The sequence below is a fragment of the Aulostomus chinensis genome, chromosome 14 (genome assembly GCF_037954235.1).
Source record: "Aulostomus chinensis isolate RoL2024-O1b breed Wild chromosome 14, RoL_Achi_v1.0, whole genome shotgun sequence".
Lineage (NCBI taxonomy): Eukaryota > Metazoa > Chordata > Actinopteri > Syngnathiformes > Aulostomidae > Aulostomus > Aulostomus chinensis.
Window position 1 is genome coordinate 518,078 of NC_141333.1, and position 12,705 is coordinate 530,782.

Consider the following 12,705-nt stretch of genomic DNA (forward strand, 5'->3'; position numbering starts at 1 on the left):
TCAGGGTGACGGCTGATGGCGGGAAGCTAATGGCTCTGCAGCACACGGTGACGTCTTGTCCCTCCTGAACCTCGGTGGAGGGCAGGACGAGGACCGTGGTGTTCCTCGGAGGAGCTGGACCAGAAGAACCAGATGTCAACAGTTCTGTTATGACACAGCAAATAAATCTTTGACAGCGACGTCATCAGATGAAGACTCATATCCCAGCATTCATCTGGACCGAGGAGGTTGCAGCGTCTGTTGGAGTCTGAACAGTTTCAACAACCAGGAAGGAGACAACAAAGCTGACTTTAGTTCCTTGGTGAATTTTAACTCTTAGCACCCTCAATGGAGGACATGCAGGTTGGTGACCTCTTGACCTTCAGCGCAGGTCAGGTGTCCTCAGGTTTTGTTTCAAGCTGCAGTTATCAGCTGAGAGGTCCCATTAGCGCCTCTCAACGCTTTGAGCGAGATCGTTGCTACTGTGACTCAATCAGCATCCTCGCCTCAGAAACAGGAAGTCAAGAGACACAGCTCCAGGTGAAAATATTTCAACACTAAAACTTTGGTGACATTCAGTTTGACCTTTCACCCAAACATGCCATCAGCTGTGTCATGTGACTGGATGAAGATGAGTGTTTGCTTTTAATCAACATGTGTGTCACATCAGCCTCCTCTTTATTTGAAGGAACACACTCGGACGCATTAACGATGACGGATTATCTGGCTGGCAGGTTGTCTCACAGCAGCGGCAGCGGCGGCGGCCAAGTTGTCAGGCTCTGCATTCCTCAGCAGCTCTTCAGAGAAACAGAATCATGTGAGGGAGTGAAAGGTCGACCTTAGCAATAACAGTCGTCCGAGAAAACAACCTCCAAGGAGAAGAACAGAGGAGTGTTCAACAAACTGCCTGACCTCTGACCTCTGACAGTGACGGAGCTGGAGGCCAGCTGGGATCCAAACCGATTTGAGGCTTCACAATGGTAGTGGGCGGAGTCTTCCAGCTTAGCAGAGGACAGGCAGAAGGAAAGGGAGGAGGCGGAATCAACTCTCTGAAGCTCCACCCCTTGTCTCCTCAGCACCAGCGTTGTAGGCGGAGCTCCCTCTGACTGACAAGAAATGGTCATTTGTTGACCCTCCAGCAGCTGCTCACCTGGACTCAGAAGGATGGAGGTTCTCCTGGGCGGGTCTGCAACACGAAGCCAAATCAACTGAGTTAGTGAAAGTTTAAATAGACCTGAGTCTGAGTCTGAATAAACCGTAGTCTATCTAAGGGCCAGCCTAAGCAGTCCTGACTATAAGCCTGATCAACAAGGAGGTCTTAAGTCTGCTCTTAAACCTAGAGAGGGGGTCTGGGTCCTGGACTGAAACTGGGAGACGGTTCCACAGGAGGGGAGCCTGATAGCTGAAGGCTCTGGCTCCATTCTACTGTTAGAACTCTAGGAACCAGCAGGAACCCTGCATTCTGGGAGTGAAGGGTTCTAGCTGGATCATAGGGGACTAGGAGCTCTGTCAGGGATGAAGGAGCCTGATTCTTGAGGACTTTGATGGTAGAAGAAGAATTTTAAATTCTGTTCTGAATCTGACAGGGAGCCATGCAGAGAAGCAGTCCAGGAGAGAACTTCTGGATCCAGGCTTGTTTTTTGAGGAGGGTTTAATTCCTGCTACTTTAAAGGACTGAGGGACAGAACCAGATACCAGCGCCACATTGATCATATCTAAGAGGGAGGGGCTAACGAGGGGAGAGAGTCTTGGAGCAGCTTAGTTGGGATGGGGTCTAAGAGACAGCTGGAGGTTTAGAGGAGGACATTATTGAACTGAGCTCATGAAGGCTGATGGGAGAAAAACTATCCAAGTGTGTGTCTGGTCCTCCAGCTGCCTCTAAGGTTCTGGGTTCTAGGGGCCATGTTGTCAGCTGATGGCAGCAGGAGAAGAAGTTTCTCTCTAATCAGGAGAATTTTGTCCTTAAAGAAGTCCATGAACTCTTTGCTGCCCAGGGAAACAGGACTACTTGGTTCAGTAGAGCTGTGGCTCTCTGTCAGTCTGGCTCCAGTACTGAAGAGGAACCTGGGTTGTTCTTGTGTTCCTCTATCAGTGCTGAGTAGTCGGCTGCTCTGGTTCTACCAAGGGCTTTCTTCTAGGTTCTAAGGCCATCTTGCCAGACTCCATGTGACTCCTCCAGTTTGGAGCAGCACCATCTTCTCTCCAGTTTCTGGTTTCTTGTTGAAGCTGTCAGGTTCCAGAACCGTACCAAGGTGCTTGTTTCCTTGGATTCATAGTTTTCTGTTTTAGTGGGCCAGCAGAGTCCAGAGTTGTTGCAAAGGTGCTGCTGCTCTATGGATAAAAGGATCAGTTTGGGAGGGACAAAGGTGGACAACAGCGCCTCTGTTACAGTGGGACATGACACTGAATTTAGCACCAATGGAACCACTTCCTTAAATCCAGCTGTGGCCTGATCAGACAAACATCTGGAAACTACAGTTTTCCTGAGTGGAGTGTAGCTGATCAGTCCAAATTCCAAAGTGAATCCAAGTCTGAGTCTAAATAGACCTGAGAGCAACTTGATGTTTAATTGAACTGCTTCCTCTTACATGTGCAGCTTTCACTGTCACTCACAGTGGACCTGTAGGAGGATGCTGGTCCTCCTGGCCCGCCACACGTCTCCACTGACTGTTAGCAGGTCGGCTCGGCAAGTCAGGACTTGCTGATCATCCTGAACCCGGTAACGTAGAACAGACGTTATGTTCTGTGAGGAACCAGAGAACCGGAAGGACTCTGACATTAGCGTGGTGTTCCCGGACATCCATCGGACCCTGAGCTGATTGGCTGGAAAGACGTTGTTGACATCACAGCGAAGGACTGCTTCCTGACCCAGCAGGACCGGTCCAGAGTCCTTCAGAATAGGGTCAGAAGGAAGAGCTGGAGAATCAAACACAGAAACATTCACACATCATTTCCTGTCTGTCTATCATCAATGAGGCTTCACCATCAGACTGAAGCTCCTCCCTCGCCAGGTTCAGATTCCTGTCTTGCACGTGCGCGCGCGCGCGTGTGTGTGTGTGTCTGTGTCTGTGTGTGTGGGGGGGGACTTCCTGTCTGTCCTCCTCTGCTCAGATTAAAGACAGATGCTGAAGAAGCCTTCTTCTCTTTGGTAGCAACACTAAACACCAGAGTGACCTTTGACCTCTCAGCTCCCACCAGCAGGAATAAATATTTGCAGTCACACAGCAGGTCTGGCCGCCGGCCAGCACTCTGACCTGACAGGCATCATCATGCAGCTCGTTTCCCAGATCCTACTGGACCGGCTCTGATCAGGTTCTTGACCATGTGTCCGATCATCAGGGGTTACAGTCTGTCACCTCTGACCCTCAGTCACTTCCTGTCCCATGTTGATAGACCAATCAATCAAGTTGTTCCAAAGTCCTGCATCTCCATGTTAACACTGCTGGTTCTGCTCGAGTCATTCTGGCAACTTAGTCATAAAAACGATATGTTTGATTTCTCAGGTGACTGATGATGTCACAGACTCGGGTGTGTGACTCACCGTATATACAGACCTCTGCGTCTCTGGTCCTAATCACGGAGTCACACTGGGCCTCACAGCGGTAGTTGCCTTGGTCTGGCAGGTCCAGGTTCTGCAGGTGGAGCAGGGACAGTCCGTCTGGCTCCTGTGTCCTCTGAAGGATGTTCTGTCCCAGGTCCGAGTCCCGGTCCAGGTCTGTCTTCCTCCAGGTGAGCAGGGGTGCATGCAGGCATCCAGAAGCTTGGCAGGTCAGAACCAGATCCGAACCCTGCTCTGCTGCTGAGAGGGGCGGAGTCAGCTGCACCTGCAGAGGGTGAGCTGAGAGAGCCATCAATATCATTCAGTCATGAGAACTGAGCAGATCGCTGGCCTACTAACTAACCAACCCTAACCCTGGATAATATTAGCATCAGTATGCTAACCTGCTGACAATGCCACTGCTAACTGATGCTCATCAGCATTGAGTCATGTGACCTTTCCAGAGCTCCTTCACATCAGGCATGTGACGGAGGGAGCCAATGGCGGACCTCACCAGGAAAAACAAACTGTACCTTAAAACTAAATGTTCTCATGTTGACAGCAGCACTGCCTGACCTCTGACCTTTGACAGTGACAGAACTGGTGACCAGCTGAGATCCAAACCGGTTGGAGGCTTCACACTGGTAGTGGGCGGAGTCTTCCAGGTGGGCAGAGGAGAACCTGAAGGAGAGTGAGGAGGTGGAGTCAACCCTATGGAGCTCCGCCCCCTCTCTCCTCAGCACCAGTGTTGGTGGTGGAGCTCCCTCTGAGACACAGGTAAACTTAAGCTGCTGACCCTCCACAACCTCATGACCTGGAGTCACCCAGATGGAGGTGTTGGTGGGCGGAGCTGTCCAAGACACGGATAAGAAACAAATGAGAACAAGCACCAATCAGATCTTTTCAGGTGATTCAATCAGAGACACCTGTCTCACCATGAACTTTGACCTCCACCGCAGCACTCTGCTTCCCCTCTGTGTTGCTGGCCTCACAGATGTAGCATCCCGCCAGCGACAGATTGGCTGCTGGGATGATGAGCTGCGGGCCTCGAACCTGCGGCACCAACCGCCCATCTGCCATCCTGAAGTTCCAGGTGAGGAACGGTGCAGGGTTCCCCTCCGCCGAGCAGGTGAGAGTAAGCGGAGAGCCTGCCATGACGGCCACAGAGTCTGGTATCGCTGTGACGACGGGAGGATCTGCAGGACATGATGATAATGATCAATATGAAGAATTTTCAATCAATAATATTGATTTCTAATGTTTGTCAACGTGCTTGTTCAACACACAGAGGGGGTCCAGGGTGATGGCAGTCTCTCTGGTTCTGGTCTCTGCCAGAAGGTCTGGCAGGTCCAGTGTGGCCCTGCAGGTGATGTTGGCCCCTGAATCCTCCCTCCGAGACGTGAAACTGTACGTAGACTGGACTGAGCCGGCACCAGGATCTCCCACGATGCTCTGCACGACCGTGTCACCTCTCAGCCAATCAAGGGTCAGCAGCTCAGGGGGATAAATGTTTGACACCTTGCAGGTGAGGTTGGACTCCACCCCCAGCCTGACAAGCTCCTGACCGCTGATGCTGGGGGGCAACGGGAAGGCTGGACCCGCCCAGACAACCAATAAACAATAAACCAATCAGAGAACAGACCTTATATGGGCATCGAAACACATCAAACATCAGTTAATGGGTCACTGTGAGTGTGTGAGTGAGTGTGAGAGTGAGTGAGTGTGAGTGAGTAAGTGTGTGCGTGAGAGTGAGTGAGTGAGTGAGTGAGAGTGAGTGAGTGTTTGCGTGTGAGTAAGTGAGTATGAGAGTGAGTGAATGAGTGTGTGCGTGAGAGTGGATGAGTGAGTGAGAGTGAGTGTGTGCCTGAGAGTGAGTGAGTGAGAGTGAGTGCATGAGAGGGAGTGAGTGTTTGCGTGTGAGTGAGTGAGTGTGAGAGTGAGTGAATGAGTGTGTGCGTGAGAGTGAGAGACTGCGTGAGAGTGAGTGAGTGAATGAGTGAGTGTTTGCGTGAGAGAGTGCGTGAGAGTGAGTGAGTGAATGAGTGAGTGTTTGAGTGAGGGTGAGTGAGTGAGAGTGAGTGTGAGTGAGTGAGTGTGAGAGTGAGTGAGTATTTGCGTGTCAGTGAGTGAGTGAGAATGAGTGTGAGAATGTGTGTGAGTGAGTGAGTGTTTGCGTGTGAGTGAGTGAGTGTCAGTGAGTGAGTGAATCCGTGAGAGTGAGTGAGTGAGTGAGAATGAGTGTGAGAATGTGTGAGAGGGAGTGAGTGTGAGAGGGAGTGAGTGTGAGAGGGAGTGAGTGTGAGAGGGAGTGAATGAGTGTGTGCGTGAGAGTGAGTGCGTGAGTGTGAGTGAGTGAGTGTGTGCATGAGTGAGTGAGTGTGAGAATGTGTGAGAGTGAGTGTTTGCGTGAGAGGGAGTGAGTGTGAGAGTGAGTGAGTGTGAGAGTGAGTGAATGAGTGTGTGCGTGAGAGTGAGTGAGTGAGTGCGTGAGAGTGAGTGTGAGTGAGTGTGTGCGTGAGAGTGAGTGAGTGAGAATGAGTGTGAGAATGTGTGAGAGTGAATGTGTGCGTGAGAGTGAGTGTGAGTGAGTGCGTGAGAGTGTGTGAGTGAATGAGTGAGTGTTTGTGTGAGAGTGAAAGAGTGCGTGAGAGTGAGTGTGTGAATGAGTGAGTGTGTGCGTGAGAGTGAGAGAGTGCGTGAGAGTGAGTGAGTGTGAGAATGTGTGAGAGTGAGTGTTTGCGTGAGAGTGAGTGTTTGCGTGAGAGTGAGTGTTTGCGTGAGAGTGAGTGAGTGTGAGAGTGAGTGAGTGTGAGAGTGAGTGAATGAGTGTGTGCGTGAGAGTGAGTGAGTGCGTGAGAGTGAGTGAGTGTGTGCGTGAGAGTGAGTGAGTGAGAATGAGTGTGAGAATGTGTGAGAGTGAGTGTGTGCGTGAGAGTGAGTGTGAGTGAGTGTGTGTGTGAGAGTGTGTGAGTGAATGAGTGAGTGTTTGTGTGAGAGTGAAAGAGTGCGTGAGAGTGAGTGTGTGAATGAGTGAGTGTGCCGTGAGAGTGAGAGAGTGCGTGAGAGTGAGTGAGTGTGAGTGAATGAGTGAGTGTTTGCGTGAGAGTGAGAGAGTGCGTAAGAGTGAGTGAGTGAATGAGTGAGGGTGAGTGAGTGTGAGAGTGAGTTTGTGAGTGAGAGAGAGTGTGTGTGTGTATGTGAGAGAAAGTGTGTGTGTATGTGAGAGTGTGTGTGTATGTGAGGGTGGGTGAGTGAGTGAGTGAGAGTGAATGAGTGTGTGCGTGAGAGTGAGTGAGTGAGAGTGAGTGCGTGAGAGTGAGTGAGTGATTGCGTGTGAGTGAGTGTGAGTGAATGAATCCGTGAGAGTGAGTGAGTGAGTGAGAATGAGTGTGAGAGAGTGAGTGTGAGAGGGAGTGAGTGTGAGAGTGAGTGAATGAGTGTGTGCGTGAGAGTGAGTGTGTGTGTGAGAGAGTGTGTGTGTGTGTGTATGTGAGAGAGAGTGTGTGTGTATGTGAGAGTGGGTGAGTGAGTGAGAGTGAGTGAGTGTGTGTGAGAATGAGTGAGTGAGAGAGTGTGAGTGAGTGAGTGTTTGCGTGTGAGTGAGTGAGTGTGAGTGAGTGAATCCGTGAGAGTGAGTGAGAGAGTGAGTGAGTGAGAATGAGTGTGAGAATGTGTGAGAGTGAGTGAGTGTGAGTGAATGAGTGTGTGCGTGAGAGTGAGTGAGTGAGTGAGTGTGTGAGGGAGTGAGTGTGAGAGTGAGTGAATGAGTGTGTGCGTGAGAGTGAGTGAGTGAGTGAGAGTGAGTGAGTGTGTTGAATGAGTGTGTGCGTGAGTTAGTGAGTGAGTGAGAATGAGTGTGAGAATGCGTGAGAGTGAGTGTGAGTGAGTGTGTGCGTGAGAGTGTGTGAGTGAATGAGTGAGTGTTTGTGTGAGAGTGAAAGAGTGCGTGAGAGTGAGTGTGTGAATGAGTGAGTGTGTGCGTGAGAGTGAGAGAGTGCGTGAGAGTGAGTGAGTGTGAGTGAATGAGTGAGTGTTTGCGTGAGAGTGAGAGAGTGGGTGAGTGAGTGAGAGTGAGTGAGTGTGTGTGAGAATGAGTGAGTGAGAGAGTGTGAGTGAGTGAGTGTTTGCGTGTGAGTGAGTGAGTGTGAGTGAGTGAATCCGTGAGTGTGAGTGAGTGAGTGAATGAGTGAGTGTTTGCATGAGAGTGAGAGAGTGGGTGAGTGAGTGAGAGTGAGTGAGTGTGTGTGAGAATGAGTGAGTGAGAGAGTGTGAGTGAGTGAGTGTTTGCGTGTGAGTGAGTGTGAGTGAGTGAATCCGTGAGTGTGAGTGAGTGAGTGAATGAGTGAGTGTTTGCATGAGAGTGAGAGACTGGTGAGGGTGAGTGAGTGAATGAGTGAGTGTTTGTGTGAGAGTGAGAGAATGCGTGAGTGTGAGTGAATGAGTGAATGTTTGCGTGAGAGTGAGTGAGTGCATGAGAGTGAGTGAGTGAATGAGTGAGTGTTTGCGTGAGGGTGAGTGAGTGAGTGTGAGTGAATGAATCCGTGAGAGTGAGTGAGTGAGTGAGAATGAGTGTGAGAGAGTGAGTGTGAGAGGGAGTGAGTGTGAGAGTGAGTGAATGAGTGTGTGCGTGAGAGTGAGTGAGTGTGAGAGGGAGTGAGTGTGAGAGTGAGTGAATGAGTGTGTGCGTGAGAGTGAGTGAGTGTGAGAGTGAGTGTGTGTGTGAGAGAGTGTGTGTGTGTGTGTGTGTATGTGAGAGAGAGTGTGTGTGTATGTGAGAGTGTGTGAGTGAGTGAGAGTGAGTGAGTGTGTGTGAGAATGAGTGAGTGAGAGAGTGTGAGTGAGTGAGTGAGTGTTTGCGTGTGAGTGAGTGAGTGTGAGTGAGTGAATCCGTGAGAGTGAGTGAGAGAGTGAGTGAGTGAGAATGAGTGTGAGAATGTGTGAGAGTGAGTGAGTGTGAGTGAATGAGTGTGTGCGTGAGAGTGAGTGAGTGAGTGTGAGAGTGAGTGAATGAGTGTGTGCGTGAGAGTGAGTGAGTGAGTGAGTGAGAGTGAGTGAGTGTGTTGAATGAGAGTGAGAATGTGTGAGAGTGAGTGTGCGTGAGAGTGAGTGTGAGTGAGTGTTTGCGTGAGAGTGAGTGAGTGTGTGCGTGAGAGTGAGTGTGAGTGAGTGAAAGTGAATGAGAGTGTTTGCGTGAGAGTGAGAGTGTGAGAGTGAGTGTGTGTGAGAGAGAGTGTGTGTGTGTATGTGAGAGAGTGTGTGTGTGTGTGTGTATGTGAGTGTGAGAGTGAGTGTGTGTGAGAGAGAGTGTGTGTGTGTATGTGAGAGAGAGTGTGTGTGTATGTGAGAGTGTGTGTGTGTATGTGAGAGTGTGTGTGTTTGCGTGTGTGTATGTGAGTGTGTTTGTGTGTGTGTATGTGAGAGTGTGTGTGTATGTGAGAGTGTGTGTGTGTATGTGAGTGTGTGTGTGTGTGAGTGTGCGTGTGAGAGAGTGTGTGTGTGTGTGAGAGAATGTGTATGTGAGTGTGTGTGTGTGTGTATGAGAGAGCGTGTGTGTGTGTGTGTGTATGTATGTGAGAGTGTGTGTGTGTTTGAGTGAGTGTGTGTGAGTGAGTGTGCGTGTGAGAGTGTGTGTGTGTGTGAGTGAGTGAGTGTGTGTGAGTGAGTGTGCATGCGAGAGAGTGTGTGTGTGTGTGTATAGGTGAGACAATGTGTGTGTATGTGAGTGAGTGTGTGTGAGTGAGTGAGTGTGCGTGTGAGAGAGTGTGTGTGTATGTGAGAGAATGTTAGTGTATGTGAGAGTGTGTGTGTGTGTGTCTGACTCACCATAAACCTGCACGATGACTTTGTTCTGTTTGTTTTCTCGCCCACAGGAAACTCGACACAGAAGAGTTCCTTCATGTTCCATCATCAGGGGGTCAAAGGTCACCACTGATTTTGGCCCATCATTCTTGACAGAGGCAGTCAGCGGTTGGTCGCCGGGCAGAGACCAGGAGATACTCGGTGTGGCAGGACAGTCCTGAACCGAACAGACCAGCTGATGACGCTCGCCCAGCCTGAAGAGAGGCTTTTTGGGCCAAACCTCAACATGCAGAGCGTGAACACTGCACGATGACATCATCAGAGCTGAGGAGGGGAAGACCAACACAACAGAACCGTAGAGGTAAACAAGTTCTAGATGGCGTCAACGGGATCAGATCAGGTTGTTCTGAGGCATTAATGATGCTCAAATGTGGCGTTCAGCCGTCAGGGCGCCAGACGGGTATTAGCCCCTTTAATGTGGAGCTGGAACGTTAATGTGGCCCCGCCCACCTGCAGCCCAGACAAACAGCAGGCTTTTACTTTGAAACTTCAGAGACCCAAAACAAAACAAACAGAAACATAAAAATGTTTCCTTTGTTTTGTTCTGAGGAGGTGACAGGAAGCTGATCAGATCTGTAATCAATAATAATCAATAATCAACGATCTCCTGAGGAGATCAGGTTTATCACCATTATGTCCTGTAACATAAGAATATTAATAATATTAATAATAATTATTGTGATCTGGTGTCTAGTGGTCGCTCAGTCAGTCACATCTAGAGAATTTTACATAAAATATAATAATCGTGTGGCACACGATTTTATGATCAGTAAAGAATTCATGTCAATAAATAATAACAGTTTTGTCTTCCATGTTCAAATCATTTTCTGTTTGTGTTTGCGATTCCAAATCTTTGGTCTTAAGATTTGCGAATGCGCTTTTTCGAATCACATCAATATGAAATTTTGTAAATAATGAAATTCCATTTTTTTAAAAAGCGCCCAAAATGCAACAACAGAAGGAATCACAGAAGGAACTGAGGCCGGAGCCGAGCGGTTCTGGGGGAACGGACGGGTTCAGGCTCAGCAGCCCCGGCGCAGCCTCCCCAGCGTTCTGACCACCGCGCAGCCCTGCGGGAGCCCGACAGGTCCGCCACGGCAGTGGGCGTTCCTGTCTCGTGATGAAAATGAAGATTCTCCTCACCTGACAGCAGAAGCGACCCGCTGACGGACGGGCGAGTCATGTCTGTCCTCTCCTTCATCCACGCCATGGAGAAGACAGGAATGCCGACGTGAGTCTGAGCTTGAGACGGCAGCAGCAGGACAGACGCCTCCTCTTTGTCTCCTGCTGGTCTGCACGGCGCCGCCTCCTGCTGGACACCACCGGATCTGCAGCTGCACTGTAAAACTACTCAGCGCTTTTTTAGGTTCAGCTCCGTTACAGGGCTGAGCGGGCGAGGAGGAGCCTGACCCCCCGCTCCCAGACGAGTCCGGTTCATTAGTGAGGCACCAAACCCCAACCAAAGTTCTGTCCTGACTCTGTCCAAGTAGAGCAGGTCCAGCACCTCCCTCCTTCAATGAACCTCCACCCAACAATTCTCCATCAGCAGCACATCCTGCAACAGCAGCCACCAGAACCTTCCTTTACCAGCAGGAAGGTGGAGCAGATCCAGGATCAGTGGGGATGGAGAGAGAGCAGGAGAGCAGGACAGAGACAAAGACAGAGAATGGAGGAAGACAGAGAGACAGAAGGAAAGAGAGAGGGGCAGAGATGAAGAGAGAGAGAAAGGAGGAGAGACTGATGGACAGAGACAAAGACAGAATGGAGGAAGACAGAGAGACAGAAGGAAAGAGAGGGACAGAGATAAAGAGAGAGAAAGGAGGAGAGACTGATGGACAGAGACAAAGACAGAGAATGGAGGAAGACAGAGAGACAGAAGGAAAGAGAGGGACAGAGATAAAGAGAGAGAGACAGAAGGAGAGACTGATGGACAGAGACAAAGACAGAGAATGGAGGAGGACAGAGAGACAGAAGGAAAGAGAGGGACAGAGATAAAGAGAGAGACAGAAGGAGAGACTGGTGGACAGAGACAAAGACAGAATGGAGGAAGACAGAGAGACAGGAGGAAAGAGAGGGACAGAGATAAAGAGAGAGAGAAAGGAGGAGAGACTGATGGACAGAGACAAAGACAGAGAATGGAGGAAGACAGAGAGACAGAAGGAGAGAGAGGGACAGAGATAAAGAGAGAGAGAAAGGAGGAGAGACTGATGGACAGAGACAAAGACAGAGAATGGAGGAAGACAGAGAGACAGGAGGAAAGAGAGGGACAGAGATAAAGAGAGAGAGAAAGGAGGAGAGACTGATGGACAGAGACAAAGACAGAGAATGGAGGAAGACAGAGAGACAGAAGGAGAGAGAGGGACAGAGATAAAGAGAGAGAGAAAGGAGGAGAGAGGGATGGACAGACGGGGACGTGAGCAGGTGGAGCAGATCCAGGATCAGTGGGGACGGATGTCTGCTTTGACCTGCTGCTGCAACTACCGCTAATACTACTACTGCAAATACTACTACTGCTATTACTGCTGCTACTACTACTAATACTACTACTGCTAATACTACTACTGCTATTACTGCTGCTACTACTACTAATACTACTACTGCTAATACTACTACGACTACTATTACTGCTGCTACTACTGCTAATACTACTACTGCTAATACTAGTATTACTATTGCTACTGCTACTGTAGTCGTATCTTGCACAAGGACACTTGGACATGGTCACCAGGGGAAGTGAGGATGGAACCAGCGACCCTTCAGTTGATAAGAATACTACTGCTCCTGCTGTTATTGCGGCTACTACTAATCCATCATCCATCCCTCATCCATCCATCCATCCATCCATCCATCATCCATCCCTCATCCATCCATCCATCCATCCATCCCTCATCCATCCCTCATCCATCCCTCATCCATCCCTCATCCATCCCTCATCCATCCATCCATCCATCCATCCCTCATCCATCCCTCATCCATCCCTCATCCATCCATCCATCCATCCATCCCTCATCCATCCCTCATCCATCCCTCATCCATCCATCCATCCATCCCTCATCCATCCACCATCCATCCCTCATCCATCCCTCATCCATCCACCATCCATCCACCATCCATCCCTCATCCATCCACCATCCATCCCTCATCCATCCCTCATCCATCCCTCATCCATCCATCCATCCATCCCTCATCCATCCCTCATCCATCCACCATCCATCCCTCATCCATCCACCATCCATCCCTCATTCATCCATCATCCCTCCATCATCCATCCCTCCATCTTCTCCCTCTTCTCCTGTTGAGGGTGGTGGGGGTGGAGCCTATCCCAGCAG

General features: G+C 50.0%; 1 protein-coding gene across 1 annotated transcript in view; it reads right to left on the bottom strand.

Annotated features, from left to right (window-relative positions):
* Window positions 1-11,543, bottom strand: part of vcam1b (vascular cell adhesion molecule 1b) — a 12,266-nt gene extending 723 nt beyond the window's left edge. The window contains exons 1-9 of the mRNA XM_086224496.1: window positions 10,520-11,543; window positions 9,341-9,640; window positions 4,804-5,109; window positions 4,453-4,713; window positions 4,101-4,367; window positions 3,521-3,817; window positions 2,593-2,895; window positions 899-1,165; window positions 1-114 (exon numbers count right to left, since the gene is read on the bottom strand). The exon at window positions 1-114 is cut by the window's left edge and continues 147 nt beyond it. Of these exons, the coding sequence (XP_086080622.1) occupies window positions 1-114; window positions 899-1,165; window positions 2,593-2,895; window positions 3,521-3,817; window positions 4,101-4,367; window positions 4,453-4,713; window positions 4,804-5,109; window positions 9,341-9,640; window positions 10,520-10,586 (2,182 nt within the window). The 5' untranslated portion in view covers window positions 10,587-11,543. The remainder of the gene's footprint in view (window positions 115-898; window positions 1,166-2,592; window positions 2,896-3,520; window positions 3,818-4,100; window positions 4,368-4,452; window positions 4,714-4,803; window positions 5,110-9,340; window positions 9,641-10,519) is intronic.
* Window positions 11,544-12,705: the final 1,162 nt, after the last annotated feature.